We start from the raw sequence: 16465 nt of genomic DNA on the forward strand, positions 1-16465 counted from the left end.
ACAAAAAATTTCAGCAAAATCCCTTATGGTCATACAGGAACTTTATTCGAAATTAGACCACTTGGTGTGGAATGGCCCTCTTCTGAATGAATAAATGTCCAACTATTGTTCGATTGGAACTCAGGAGCACCAACTCGCCTATAGTGCACATCACATTGGCAGTTTTGAAGAATTCTGCTCATCCTCATCCCATCTCAACGTCCAATGAAGTTTAGTCTTCCTTGGGATGCCTTGCCGTAACCAGGACTGGATGACAATAAATGCTCTCCACCAAAATGTGGTGTGACCATCCTTCAGAAGCAATGCAATTTTATTTACTGCAGTCTGTAGCAACACTCCACATGCCATACATGTAAGCCAACCCCCCATCTGATTAAACTATTAGTTTTCGTTTCTTATTCCTGCTTTAACCACATAATCATGTTCTATTTAACAAAATAATGACTCGAGGATCAAAATTTTGCCCAATTCAAAAAAAATGTATGAAGAACATTTTGTTTCCCTGAATTAAAAGTGCACTCTACACTATCTACTATGTCCAACAATGGATATATTTCCTGTAGGAAATCGCATTTTGACAACAATTATCTCAGCACTAATATGCAGATTGTGCAAATTCGTAGTTAAGTACACAATAAAAGAAATCACAAACAAATGCTTGATTTATTTTGAGCATGGCTATTACTAAAGACAGGAGGTCATAAGACATAATAGAAATCATAAAAATATTCACATGATCGGCTGGTACTGCTGTAGCTGCGATCTGACTCCCTTGTCTTCTCACGACACCTCTCTCGTTCAATCCATTCACGAGGTTTTTCCCATTGCGAAACTTCTGTCTTGCAATTGTAATAATATTTCTTCCCAGAAGAGCTGATGTGCTCTGACCAATCACCAACACGTGCAATTCTCTCTCTCTCTTCACGTTTATCCTGAAATAACAATTTCTTTTATATACTTCCTCTCTGTGAACAGATTATTTTAAATACATCACAAAGCAAGAAATACCACTGTTCCAACTGAAGCTCTACTTTTTAATTCATTATCTGGAGACAGGTTATCAGCAGAAGAGGATATTTTTATTAAAGAGTCATTACATGTTTTCATAATCCTAAATCCAGGTGTATATTTTATTATTTAATTCTTCAGGTTGATCATTCAATATGGCCAGCCAGAGTTCAATGACATTTTCCAAGAAGGGCACAAACTTCATGTGATGGGAAATTTTGACTTGGTAGGACTCTACTAATTAATTCATAGCTATGAACAAAGAAAGAACGTATCGCAGTAGTTACAAAAGTAACTGGGGGAGGCTGAGTAGTATGGAGAATAGCTGAACTGAGCAGAAATGGAAACCGTACATTTTCAAGGTGTAAAACTTTTGGAAACACATCAGAAAATCTAACTGAATGTAATAATGAAGATATCTATAATAAGTACCAACTGCATTACAGGGATAATGGCATAGTACAGTGTGTTATGCAGTAGTGTGTGTCTTATGCAGTATTTCACAGTGTTGCATAAAAAAACAAGCACACTAACTTATCTTGCATACTTTCACCCCCCCCCCCCCCCCCCTCCAATGAAACTATCTTCTGGAGTAATGCAGCTATAAGAAAGCTTTTTCTTTCCTTCCAGTAAAATTGAAAATGATTGTAATTTTATGAATATACTGAATCTTTACTTCCTTATGATAATAATGGAATGTTATGAATTAATTGTGTTTTACACACAATATTCTTGTCTAAGGTTAATACTAGGGTTCTATATTGTGGTGTGAAGAACTTCAAAGCTGCTAGTGGGCAAATTATGAAGATGGATACTTAGAAAATCCAAAATAAAATTAAAAATGTATCAAGCACACACTGAATAAAACTACCGAGATTCAGGAGTTGAAAATGTCTGTTAGGAGCATAAAAAATACTTTCAATGTGAACAGACACATTATTACAGAATGTAGATAATGGTTATGCTTTGACATTTAACAGTCTAAATGTGTGAACAAATAGCAAACTAACAGAAGCAACTTGACATAATCAGGAAACCAGTAACTTCTTAATAAGGAAACCTTTTAAAAGAGTATAGTCTTTTTTGCTAACAGAAGCAATTTTACTTGGAGCATTTCTATACACAAGTATACTAAAGCAGATTAATAGTTTGTTACTACGATCTACAGAAGAAAATTCTAATAATTCTTTCCAACAACATTTATTCATTCCAAATCTGCGACTGTTCTTCAGTGGTGTAAGTACTTCGGTACCATGTTTCTAGTGACTCAATATCAACACTATTTTAAGTTGATTAAAAGTCACTGGAGACTGAGCATAAGCTCTGATAGGATGAGGAGGGAGGAAGGGCAGGAGGACCAAATGAGTTACACGATTTTCAAAGAAACTGTTGTGTCATTTGTCTTAATTTAGAAATGCAAATCAAGATAACCGGACAGGGATTTAACCTCCTGAAGATCATTCCACTACCACACTGGTAGCAAACACTCATTACAAGGAATAGGTCCTTGACCTGAGATCTGACTCAGCAATACATGAAAATCTACAGAGTAAAAAATCAATTAATTGCATCAAGTACACTCATATTTATATTACAATGAAACACATCATCAGAAAAAATGAGAACCATCCAGGGCTTCAATACTAAGCAAAAAGGAAATGATCATATCTGACATAGTAGGGGCAACCAAGCACACGGAAAATGTAGAAGATAATCATTCAATTTAGTCCTCTCCATACATTTCAACAGGGCAGTTGCAGCTGAGGAAGAACAATTTATAAATGTTGGAGGTTTAATAAAGGACTAATTGAGGGGGAGGACTGAATCCAAAAGGGACACAAAATAAGCATTTAAAAGAATAAACACCAATATAATTAGTAACACAAAAGGTATAGAGCAGACAAAATGCTACTCAAAGACAGACAGCAGAGTATTGTTTGTTGTGGTACATGACCACACTATCGGAAGAAATCATGAAATTTATCTCCTACGACCACAAATGCATACCATGCCATTTTTAATCTGAAACATAATTCATCCTATCTCCGGATGAATTCAATTTGCAAAACAGCCATATGTAAGACGTAATTTCTGCAAATTATCTCTGTTGAGAAGTGGGCTTACCAGTGTCAGGACAGTGGTACAGACAATAGCCAAAGATTGTTACCACCATCAATGAAACCAGGATCCTTTTCAGTCAGCAGATACAGACACACGTATTTTGGCCAACAAACCAGACATAATAATTAGAGACCTGAAGAAGAAGATCTGAACATTAGTAGATGCTGCGAATACTGGAAGGCCAAAAATTAACCCAGTAACACACAGGAAAACTAGTCACGGAAGCAAAGCATGCTAACAGAACTTAAAATACGGTGAGTAAAAAACTGGAATTATTCTGGTGATGGAACATTTTTATTACTGGCCAAAATTGATGGGCCTGGTGTTAGGATAGTGATATCCCACAGATTTGAGAGGGAAAAAAGATTAACAAGTAATGTGTCCAAATACATCAAAATCTAAGTATTAAAATCTTGTAGTCATCTTTTCATCTACAAGAAGGCACCCATTTTAAGCTGTAATATTAGTGCCAAGTGGTGTTACTCCACAACTAAAGATGAGTTGATTGTAGAAGAGATTTGCTGACAACAGACAGACATTTTAAACTTATCAATTCTGCACTACATCTTCAATACTAAAATGTTTGTAGCATTACATTTTGATTTCAATATTTTAAATCTTTTTCAATATGAAACTAATACAATGCCAGTGTTAATAATATATACACAAGTTAGAATATTCAAATGTTAGACATCACAAAGTTGACCATCATGTGAAAATGAAATGGAGATAAATGATACGTCTCGTGTGGGAAGAAATGAAAATGCTACAAAACGTCCTAACAAGACAAAAATAAATGGCTGTGAAGCCTATGTAAGCTAAACAATAAAACCAAAGTCCACTTGCATGTGAGGTGCAATTTGCGTAACATACTTGCAAACATTAAAGGCATATAACATTCAACATTTGTCTTAATTTCACAACTAAGGTTATATGCATACATAAATATGATTGAAGTGATTCTTTCGTCCTTCAGGCACAATGTGAAAATACAAACGAACAGTATCTATGTTACAGCTCTGTGATATTAGAGATTTTGAGAAAAAGACTTTCAACTGCAAGAGGAGAGAGGTCTACGTGGTCATGTCAATAGGACAATGATTATATTATTTGCATTTTCCGAACTTTTCAAATGCTTCAGTTATCCTTTGCAACATTTTACAATCTTAAAAATAAAATTTTTGTGAAACAAGTAAAAAGTTAGTTATTTTTTCAATTAGTTGTATATTTTTAGCTCTCTCTCTCTCTCTCTCTCTCTCTCTCTCTCTCTCTCTCTCTCTCTCTCTCTGTGTGTGTGTGTGTGTGTGTGTGTGTGTGTGTGTGTGTCCTCAATCAGTGGTTTAGTGGAATATTCGAAAAATATGATAAATGAAGAACAGGACATGTCCCAATCTCATGAATACAATGCTGAGCATTTAGTAAGCCATTTACATTCTAGTGCAAAGTGTGTGCATAAGACCAAGAACAGACTGAACACCAGAAGGGATACTTGTCAGTGTTAGTCTTACTCAACAAAGAAATTATGCAGTATGCTCCATTTCTTTATATTAATTACAAATTACTTCCATGCCTCAAATCTTGATAATTACCTGCTGAGTGTAGAAGTTTCAACATTACAAAGAAGTGACAAGCATTATCTTTAAGTGAAACTGCCTTTAACACACAAAGGGCCAACTGTATAAACATTGCTGCCTGGTGGTCAATTCTGACGTTAGGTCAGAAACTGAACTCTGTTTATAACTCCGCTGCATTGCATAGCACTGAACTTGGATCCACTAACAGCAGAATTCGGCTCTCGTCACAATCATCACATTTTGAACACAGAATTAATCATATATCCTAAACACACAGTATTTATTCTCAAAAGTGTCATGTTATGAAGCTGGAGGTAAGTAAACCAAATAATAACCAATCTTTGAACTTCTCCCAACCCAAATGAAAATTTCAACAACTGTATATGAGAACAAATACCAAAAACTGTTCTAATAGGACTAAATACTTTGAAAATATGTGTGCTACAGGCTGTTCTACATTCCAATGATTGTGCAGTGTCAAGGCTTAATGTTATGGAACTGATGGGAGTGCCTCATGGACTAAATATGCATAGAACTACTACCTATTGTCCGAAGGAGACTTTTTGAAGCAGAAAAATCAGTGTTGGAAGCCACCAAAGAAGCAAGAATAAAAAGTGTGAAAAAGAGACTGGAGGAAGAACAACACAAGAAACAAATTGATTATGGACCTAGTATGTATTAGTGCCATCCAAGTTTAATATAAAAAGCTAGTTTTAACTTTAACTTGAATTTCCAAAAGTTAAATTATTTCGCATTCTGGTACACTTTGGCTAAAAACTATTAAAGATAGAGAGCTGGAATTCTGTATACTGTCTTAAAACATGCTTAACTAACAAGCAGACTACTCTTGTGACTTAACTTTGAAAACAAAATACTTTTTGAAAAGAAAAAAAAAAAACCACCCGAATTCATTTCCAAAATTTTTGATAGTCATACTTAGAACTTTAGTACAAAAATTTAAATCAGCACCTTCTTTTCAATAGTCTGCTTTAAAGATAATAGTGTAAAGAACTTACAGGAAAAAATAAACCTACCTTTTTGTATTTTGAGTAATATGTGCTATGATGTACATAAATAATTAGCATGGTTTATTCACTTGCAACAAAAAAATACAATCAAAAAAGTGCAAGCAAAATGAGTGATTCAGACAAAAAATGTTCCCAACAGGTGTCTTAAAAGATGGTAAGCATTATATGGGCTTACAAATCTTATTGTTTGAGTTACACTGTTAAGAAAACTGACAATTTTTTCACAGTTTCCCCTGGTATTCACAGACCAGCCCACTTAACCTAACCTTATAGATCATAGGGAGGGGGGGGGGGGGGGGGCAATGAAGAAGAAGTAATTTTAAGCTTCAGTGGTGTGGAAGTGGCATAGTTACATACTTACGTGTTAATAAAAACTTCTTTGTTATTTCAATTTGTATTTGTGCAAAAAAACTTTTTGTAATGTCACTACACTGTAAACTGACAATTACATTTGAACCTGACTTTGATCCGTGAATTTTCGTCAGTCAAAGCTGATCCTGCTTCACCCCAATATAACCTGCGATTAATGTTTATACAACACAGATTTCCAAGTTAAGCTTCATCTGAGGTCATTTTCTGGATTAATTTCAGGTCAAATGCTTTCTACAACTAGCCCAAGATATTATAGAATGTAACAATTTTCACACAGAAATTGTAACTGACCGAAACAGTAAGGACACTGATCTGCAGAATAAATTCAAAGTGAGACAGAAATTGTTTGGAGGGGCGGGGGTGGGGGCTTGAGCAGAATCTGCGCAAAACACAGTAAGAATATACGACAAGACAGGAGATTGCTGTGTCAGCTCTGAAGAGTATGCCACTGTCAGTATGCAGAAATAAATGCACAGAAAAAAATCTCAACTGAAGTTCGCAAGAAAATTGTTTTTCATAAATGCTAGATGACTACAACAGTGAGTAGGTTGTATTTTTGATTTGCTAAGAGTTAATGGAAACTAAACAGATCAGAATAAGAAATGAGATTGAAAACAGTCTACAGGGTGGTCAGAAACAGTCTGAAAAGCTTGTAAGGGTGCTGCAGTGTAAGATGTGCTGTAACAGTTACGAAAAAAGTTCAAAAGGTTGTGCCGTTTCCAATTTAATTAGCATTGAAGTTATCGAATCAGGCCATTGAGTGTGTGGATTCAAGTGACCTGTAGAGAGAGAGAGAGAGAGAGAGAGAGAGAGAGAGAGAGAGAGAGAGAGAGAGAGAGAGAGAATCACCAAACATATTCTTCATTTGGTTTCCTAAAACTGAACAAGAGAGCAATACAATAAATGGACATCGGAGAGAGGTAAGGATCGAACACAGACTAAAGACTGTGCAGTCTCGTATGCTAATATCTTCCCAATAAGAACACTGACACTAATTCTATTCAGAAGGACACTTGAATTTGCTTGCAGAACCGTTTGATTGGCCAAGTTTGATGATAATTAACTCTAAAATGGTACATCACATTGAATCTTTTTCTTAACAATTATTTCCTAGCACAACCTACCCTTCAGCATCTTTACAAGTTTTTCACACTGTTTCTGACCACCCTCTATTTAGGCAAGTTGACAGCAAATACCACAATCAGTACATACTGAAAATTAACACTTCCAAGTCGTACTTTTTAAAGATATCTGCTAACAGTGGGAAGATCTGTGCATCATGATGATTTTGTATGTGGGGCACTCAACACTATTGTCATCAGCACACTAACAAAAAGTCAGCATGCCAATCATGTGGGGGGGGGGGGGGGGGACGAAGGCTATTCCCAGATGCAGAGTATGTTGTAATGCATTGAAGTCCACCTCCCTCCCCAGCACTTTCGGGATGAGGTCCAGCAGTTCACAAAATTTCAGGACCCATGCAACATTTGTGTGTGTGTATGTATATATGTGTGTGTGTGTGTGTGTGTGTGTGTGTGTGTGTGTGTGTGTTGGCGAGGATGGATGACATATCTCCAACCAAATCAAGGGCTACAGTGATGTCAGTATTATGACACACAGATCTAAAATATACTGAATCGAAAGTGGCACACACAACCTTAGTGGTGGATCCTCCCTGCTAGAGGAGGAAACCATGAGTTCAGGGCTATGTCCTACATGCAGTGTGGGTGGCAAAACTCTTGCCAATGGTAAGGCCGGCATGAAGTCCACCATATCTGTGTGATTTAAGTGACAGCAATTCATTTTCTGCCACTTCCAAACATTCTGTTTCCCACCAATGCGATTCGTCTCTCAGATAATGACAGGATGGTGCGCAAGGGGATGGCACATCAATGAACACCCCATCCTGACGTGCTGAACCATGAGCTGAATCAACTTGTCTACCACGTACACTTGGTGGACCAGTTGTAGTGCACTAATGAGTCAGAACAGATGAGAAACCTTGCACTGTGATGCCTGCCAATCCACTCCTGTGCAGTCATTAATGCCATACAACTCCACGTCATAATTTGTAAACTGTTCTGGAGGGCACACTTTGAAAATCTTATCAGAGGAAACAGCTGAACAACTGAGGGTATTCTCTTGTTCCATCCATATAAGCAATGATGAAACTGTGGAACACACACAAAACTGATGAAAACAGAGTTGTAAAAATGTAATCTGGCTTACAAGTTTTCTTATACTGCTTCAAACTTCAAATCACTTTGGGCCTCTGATGATGCCAAGACAGCAATTCATTCCATCCCTGGTTATGTATTTGGAGGCCTGATATATCCAGATGCTTGAGACAATCAGCAGCATGTATCCCAAATGTGTTGGTCGCAAGGGGCCAATTCCTGAACAGCTGCTCAAAGTTAAAGTGAATTGCTACACTAAATGCAATGATTGGGGCAACACTGAGATTTTAAGGTCCTGCCGAGCCAGTAGGTGACAGTCTAATCCAGAGAGGTGGTTCACGAACTTCTGCACACATACTAAACTGGGTTGGTCTGATATGATCCAGTCAATACCTAAATGCTCTCATGGTGGACAGCATCTAACATCCTGGGATAGGAAATACAAACTTATCCATAAAACACATCTCCATAATCTAACTGTGGTGCCCTGTACAACTGCAACAGGCAGAGCCTGTCAGTCCTATTGCTTTCCAGTGAGGTATTTCAAAATATTCACTGATATGAAACACTTTTTTTCCAGGTCTTTCAGATGCAGTTGCCAGGTTAATTTCAAGTCAAACAGCAGGCCTAAAAAACACACAGTGTCCTTAAAATGTAGAATATTGCTCCTCATTTTGAGCTCCGATGGGTTAAAACTTCAACTAGCAAGGATAGAACTGACACACGTAGTCTTTGTGGGTGAGACCTTAAAAAAGAGTATTACTGGTCCTAGCTTCCGGCGTCCTGATTGTCAGCTGTAGTTGCCTCGTCATTTTTGTACGATTGGAGGAAGAGATGGAGATTGGGAACTCATTCACAAACAAAGAGCATTTAACAGATCAAAACACAGGTCAAAAAACATACCAACCAAATCGTTTCACTGTAAAAAGGAATCACATATAGCCATCTCTAATAAAATTAAGTTGTCAAGGACAGAATGGTAGCACCTAAAACCACATCGAGAGAGGCACGGGTGACCTCGGGATTCAAGGAGACAGACAAGGTGGCAGTTAACCATGTGCTTGAGAGTGTTTCTCACACATCTGGTACGGACTACAACACTCCGGTAACTTTTAGGGTCAGTATGATCCTTGCCTGGTTTCCCTTATGGAATTAGTATTGCGTCATTCCAAATCATGGGTACAGTCCATCAAACCACAGCCGATTGAAACATGATAGGGGCTCACCTTTGGCTCCAAGGACAAGACGAGTGAGCATGGCATAATGAATCTAATCTGCTCCTGGAGCAGTGTGTCTGACCATGGACAGAGCTGATTCCAATTCCCACATGGAGAACAGATGACTAGAAGTATTCATTACACGAGAAGTAGCATCTCTTTGTCTCCAGTCCTATAAAAGAGCTGGAATCCAGGAGCTTGTCTGGGTGACACAGTGACAGTAAAAATGTGTTCAGCTAAAATTTGAGCCACGTCTTTAGACACATACACCAAGAGCCCATTTCTCAACACAGCCATAAGGGGAGGTGTACTGCCCTTGCCTAAAATCTGGCTGAGTCACAAACTAGCACAGTGGAACACGACCAATTAATGGAAGTCATGAATTTCCTTCAGAAGTTCCTTTTCTATCACTCACCTGGCTTGTACTCTTGCCGATCTCAAGGCACAAAGGTTTTCTGTACTCAGTTTTTGAACTTCCTCAAAGCTGTGTACCTGGCACTGCAGAGTTACATATGTCACTCCACCTAGGGACAGGCCATCATCTGAGGTGGTTGCTAGACTTAGAAATGAAATCTACAGCGGCTCATTGCCTCTCCAAGATGATATGGTCCACCATCTCCTGGGCACAATGCTATTGTTCGAAGATGGCTTGTTGATTCTATCTTAACCAATTTGCCCTTTGAACCAGCTGTCTTTGTGGTCTCCTGTCAGCAAGTCAGCAGACGAATCCACACTGGAATGCAAATCTGTGGCCACTTCCCACTAACTCTGTAATAACCGGGGAGCAAAAACCAAAGTCAATAGCTGGAGATGACCCAATAGCTGTGGAAAACCATGTTATTTGACCAGAGTTCAAAAGGCTGATGTTCTCTGAATGAATGAGGTACTTGATAATTAAATCCCTGGAACAAGTAGTAGTCAATCCCTGGGACAAGTGGTAGCTGAGTCCCACAGCACATTGTGTGCACTTAAGTCCCTCCCCCCCCCCCCCCCAAACCAAGGACGAATGGGTGGGGGAGTGTCCAGGAGATTTCTTCAAGAAAGATAACACTAATTTTAACTGGTATGAGAACCTGCACTGCAACTGCTTTTATGGCTGTGATAAGAGAAGTCTGGCAATTGTCATTGATGAAAACAGCCATTCCAACCCTAGCTGTCTCCAGCAACATGTATTTCCTGTGTGGGTGGTAGCCCAGCAATTCAGGTGTGTCAGTGACATTAAAGTGAGTTTCTCGAAAGCAGATGCAGAGCAGTCTTCTCTGAGCCAGGAGCTTCAGCTCTTCCAAATGTGATTGGCATCCGTTTAAGTTCTACTGCAGCAATGGGAGACACTGATTAGTGAAGGTTATCCTTGTCATCACACTTTGGCGGTGGTGATTTACTTGAGAGGTCGCAGTTCCCAGCTGTTTGGTTTCTCCACAAAACTACCAATAACCTCTAAAGTACAAAAACCATATGAAAGGCAGAGTGCTCACAGATCTGATGATTTTTATGCCGCTTTCTACAATTCTGAACAACTTTTCCTTACTTTTGTGAGGAGCTGCTTGCAAGGGTGGCGAGGCTGGCTTAGTGGGCTTCTGACTGGGTGCAATGGTATGTCACTGAGATACCAAGTCTGTCTTTGACGGCTTCCAAATGATTCTGGGTTCAAGTGCAGTTTTCCCCCACAGTTACACTAACGAGCGCACATAGTCTTACTTGAATCTGTGGTCTGGCTCTGTGAAGAGGCATCACATTTGGTGACTGACTTCTTAAAGGCCAATGCAAAAGAAGTAGCGAACACCAGAAGTTGCATGGCTTTGAAAGCTGCTTTAGCTTCACCACAGGGTGTGTGTGTGTGTGTGTGTGTGTGTGTGTGTGTGTGTGTGTGTGTGTGTGTGTGTGTCCTTTCAACATTTATGCATTTTGGAGGAAGTGTACCAGAATCGCCAGATTCGCGAGTTGAGCCTCAGCAATTGCCTCACGTAGCCCTCCCATTACATGCCCTAGTAGTATGACCAAATCTTTGACATTTGAAGCATCACTTTGGGTCAGTAACAAATGGTCAAACCTTCAGACAGATACAGCCTACAAGAATATATTCAGGTAACTCCGGTGTGTTGAACATGAGAATAAATGTTGCAGTTTTCTCTAATGTGCCAGTGAATCTCCTCATTCAGTTCTGCACTTCCATGTCATCCATATTTTTCCTTTCTTCACATAACTCTACAGGGTTCGCCTCCATTATATTGGAGCAGGTAACCATGCTCTTGCACAAGCTAAGAGTGTTACACAACTCAGCCACAACAGGGTAGTCACAAAATTCTTGCATTTCAGAAGCTTAGATACTTGATTTGGCATAGCAGTTTCAAGTACAAGTGTTCCATTACAAATTCATTTAACATTTTTTAAGGACCCAGCAATAACTTCCAGCCCCTTGTAAATATAAAAAGAAGAGACCTTTGCAATGATTACCTCTTGCACTGATTACCAACTTGCAAGTTGCATTTGCATGTGTATGTGTGTGTTTGCCATCTAATTCTGATGAAGGCCTTGCTGGCTGAAAGCTATTATTTGTGACAGTCTTTTTGTTGTGCCTATCTGCAACTTGGCGCTCCACTGTATGGTGAGTGGCAACTTTCCATTTTAGGCAATTTTTGCATCTTGCGGCTCTTCCAAGATAACAAATATTTCCAGAACACCGTTCATTGTCATACACACAAGCAACATACTGGCCAGGTATCAGGTTTTATTGTTTACCCAAACAGGGATTATCTGGTTCAATATCTTGTCCAACTTTGGCCACAAACTAAATGGAGAAATTCTAAACAGTCTTTTGAAACTCTAATCTTTATACAGATCATGAGGAACAAATCGGTTCTTATGTTCAGACAAGATTCCAAGTCTTTTTGAATCCTTTCTTCTAGGTCAGCTTCAGATTCAATCAATTTTTTTTTTTTTAGTGAATAAATGCTGTTTTTATATGTTTTGATCACAAAGATGGAACAAATCTCCTGTAACAAACTGATGTATCACTGTGTGTGTGAGAGAGAGAGATAGACTAGTAAAGGTACCCAACCAACAACGCAAGACGATTTACCATGGCGGGAGAAAGGGGGGGGGGGGGGGGGGCGGAGCAGTAAATCCAAAATCCTGTTTGTGATGGCACAAATGTGCAACTTTTTTGTGAATACATGCACTGTAAGAGTGTCATTTTGTGAACTATCTATGATACACTAATGCAATTAACTGCCGTGAAAATCAACAAGAAATTCGCATAATGTTGCCTGACTATTCTCCCAATGCAAATCCTGCAGAGCATTCCAAACCACAAGAGCAATACTCTGCAAAATACACAAACAACAATTTCACCAGCTTTCAAGTTTTCTTTGACAGTTTCAAACACTGTGCCTTGTACTTCGATACAAAGTAATGGACTGAAAGCTAAAAATTTTTGATGCCAAGTGTTTTAGACAAGCTTTAACCAGCATTTGTTGAGTATGCAGTGTAGTTTAATACATTTGCACTCACTGTTTAAATGCTATCATTTCCTCAATGACAACACCACTGTACACATCTGACAATTTATCCAGGAGATTTGACACATCTGTGAAACTTAAGCATACAACGCTTTAAACATCACAAATTATTCTGCTCATCAAAATACATTTTGTAGGTATCAGTAATACTTTTGGACAGATCAAGTTCTACATTTTGATGAGCAAAGCAGACACAGAGTGAAAGCCAGGTGAGCCAACCACATAGTATTCTGACTGAACGGCAGAGAATTTTAAAGCCCACACATCTTGGCCATGAATACTGACAGTACACAACTTGCTTTTCGCACAAATTACTGAAAAAGCATTTTTGTTTGGCACTACACAGGTTACAAAAATCATGGGACAGCAATATGCATATACACAGAAAGCGGCAGTATCGCATTCCCACAGTATATAAGGGCAGCAGATTGGTGGAGCTGTCATTTCTACTCTGATGATTGATGTTAAAAGGTTTCCGACATGATTATGGCTGTACCACACAAGTTAACAGCCTTTGAACACAGAATGGTAGTTGGAGCTAGATGTATGGGATATTCCATTACAGAAATCATTGTTGTTGTTGTGGTCTTCAGTCCTGAGACTGGTTTGATGCAGCTCTCCATGCTACTCTATCCTGTGCAAGTTTCTTCATCTCCCAGTACCTACTGCAACCTACATCCTTCTGAATCTGCTTAGTGTATTCATCTCTTGGTCTCCCCCTACGATTTTTACCCTCCACGCTGCCCACCAATACTCAATTGGTGATCCCTTGATGCCTCAGAACATGTCCTACCAATCGATCCCTTCTTCTGGTCAAGTTGTGCCACAAACTTCTCTTCTCCCCATTCCTATTCAATACTTCCTCATTAGTTATGTGATCTACCCATCTAATCTTCAGCATTCTTCTGTAGCACCACATTTCGAAAGCTTCTATTCTCTTCTTGTCCAAACTATTTACCGTCCATGTTTCACTTCCATACATGGCTACACTCCATACAAATACTTTCAGAAATGACTTCCTGACACTTAAATCTATACTCGATGTTAACGAATTTCTCTTCTTCAGAAATCATTAGAGAACTCAATATTCCAAGATTCACAGTGTCACTCTTTCATGTCACTGGGCTACAATTGTTCGCAACTGATATGAAGAACATTCTGGATAATTCGAGCGAGTGATTTGGCCTCCCAGACCACCCAACATGAATCCCATTGAATATTTATGGGACATAATCAATAGGTCAGTTTGCGCATGAAATCCTGCACTGCTAATACTTTTGCAATTATGGACAGCTATAGATGTAGCATGGCTCAATATTTCTGCCGGGGACTTCCAACAACTTGTCGAGACCATGCTAGATTGAGTTGCTGCACAACATCAGGTAGAAAGGGGTCAAACACGATATTTGGAGCTATCCCATGACTTGTCAACTCAGTGCATTTTCATCTTCCATTAGAACTGCAACAGTATCCTTTTCACCAAGGCACAATAAGCTACATTTGTCTTCATCTAAGAAAGCTAAAACCCTATTTTGTGTCACCATAAAGAACATTTCCCTTCTTCCAGGTGCTGCTAAGACACTCACCCTGCCATTTCCACTTTCTGAGATATCGCAAAGCTCGAGAGATGGCAACCAACTCTGCATTGCATACACTGCAGGCACTTGGCTGAGAGTGCTTCTAGTGTCCCCTTGCATATGCAAAAGCATAACTGACCCTGTTGTCTACTTTCAATCCATATGTGTAGACGCATATCGAATTGGAATAATCTTGAGAGGATTGAAACAAGTGGGGGTCAGGGAAGGGTAGGGTCAGCATCCTTCTAGGGGCCACAGAACATGTCCAGCCCGGACAAGGTACAGCCCACAGGGGATATTGAAAGGAAACTCTAAGAACACAGACTAACGGAAGCTGTTGGGAGTTCTTCAGTAGAATATAGAGTCGGATCCCAATTTTGGGCAATGCACAAACAGTCTAAATTGCTGGTAGTGGAACAGAGTTGAATGACATAGGTGCATAGGCATCTGTCACATTGTGACTGCATAATTTGCCAGAAGTAGCTTAGTTTCATTGTGTAAGGAATGCATGTGCCATGTCCGGCTTAAATGAGAGATGGTCAGCTAGGGCTGATTCCTAAAACTGGTCCACTTCATGTGGAATGGAGCTAAGAATCAGCTGTTCCTACCAACAATTGTACAAAGGAACAAGTAATAGCAAACAAATTGGAGGTCACTTTTTGAAAGAAGGAGTGTAAACTGACTTGAGATCACTGTTGCTCAAAATCAACTATGAAGTGAGGAAAATCATACACTAGCGAAATTTATTTAAAAGTAATATACAAGTGTTCTCATTTTCCCCTAAAAACCGTTCCAATGTATAAATTATATTTACCCCTCACTACACCACAGTATTCCAAATGCAAAGTCTTAGTCTATACATGAAATGAGAAGCAAATCTGCAGTTGGAATCCGTCTATGATTACCGTATTTACTCAAATCTAAGCCGCACTTTTTTTCCGGTTTTTGTAATAAAAAAAAAAACGCGTGCGGCTTAGAATCGAGTGCAAAGTAAACGAAAGTTCTGAAAAATGTTGGTAGGTGCTGCCACAACTAGCTTCTGCCATCTAATATATGTAGCACTACACAGGCATGCTTTGCACGCACCAAGATAAATACTGGCGCCAAAACCTATGCGCCAAAACCTATGCGTCAGTAAATAAATTAAAAGAAAAGGTAGAAGACTGTAAACATTATGCCATGTATTCTTTTGTGTTTGCTGCTATCTCATTTAAATTCTGTCTGCCTAATAAATTACGAAACTAGAGTGAGACAACAGCAAATGTGGAAGAATATACATATAAGTCATGTTTATATTCATATTATTCTTATGCTGAATAGTGATACAGTCAGAAATGAAGCACGGATCTAAGATGAGTCTAGTTTCTGTGCAGAATGTAAAGTACTCAAAAGGCGTCCGCAAAGATTTTCAAACGGAGAAAAATTTTTCACTAAACTCTCGTTCGGAATAAATTCTATCATACGCAGTCTATTATTTGGTTCTTGTTGATCATTATCAAAGCTGCGTAAGTAACAACAAATAGCAGTCACTTGCCATTGTTTCGGTTATGAGACAATTCCTCTCTCTCTCTCTCTCTCTCTCTCTCTCTCTCTCTCTCTCTCTCTCTCTCCCCCCCCCCCCCCCCTCTCTCTCTCTTTTTTTATTGTAAGCCGTGGTAGCGCGCACAAAAGCAAGCCATGCCGCGAGCAGTGAACTCATTATCAGAATGCGACAAACAATGCATGCCACAGTACAATAATGCGTTTTCAGCTTAGAGTGACAAACACCTACAACAAAGAGAACAGCACTTATCAGATCAAAGCAAAATAAGCAATTGATTCAAACCAGACGAAGCACTTGAAAAAGGAATGGTACCCTTATAAATACGGACGG

The 16465-nt window shown here is 39.1% G+C and overlaps 1 protein-coding gene across 2 annotated transcripts in view; it reads right to left on the bottom strand.

Annotated features, from left to right (window-relative positions):
- LOC126187462 (WW domain-containing adapter protein with coiled-coil homolog) overlaps positions 1-16465 on the bottom strand; it is a 99097-nt gene that overhangs the window by 58627 nt on the left and 24005 nt on the right. For both annotated transcript variants that reach the window (XM_049928556.1, XM_049928557.1), the window contains one exon: positions 734-932. In XM_049928556.1, coding sequence (XP_049784513.1) covers positions 734-932 — 199 coding nt within the window. The remainder of the gene's footprint in view (positions 1-733; positions 933-16465) is intronic.

The sequence above is a fragment of the Schistocerca cancellata genome, chromosome 5, assembly GCF_023864275.1.
Source record: "Schistocerca cancellata isolate TAMUIC-IGC-003103 chromosome 5, iqSchCanc2.1, whole genome shotgun sequence".
Classification (NCBI taxonomy): Eukaryota; Metazoa; Arthropoda; class Insecta; order Orthoptera; family Acrididae; genus Schistocerca; species Schistocerca cancellata.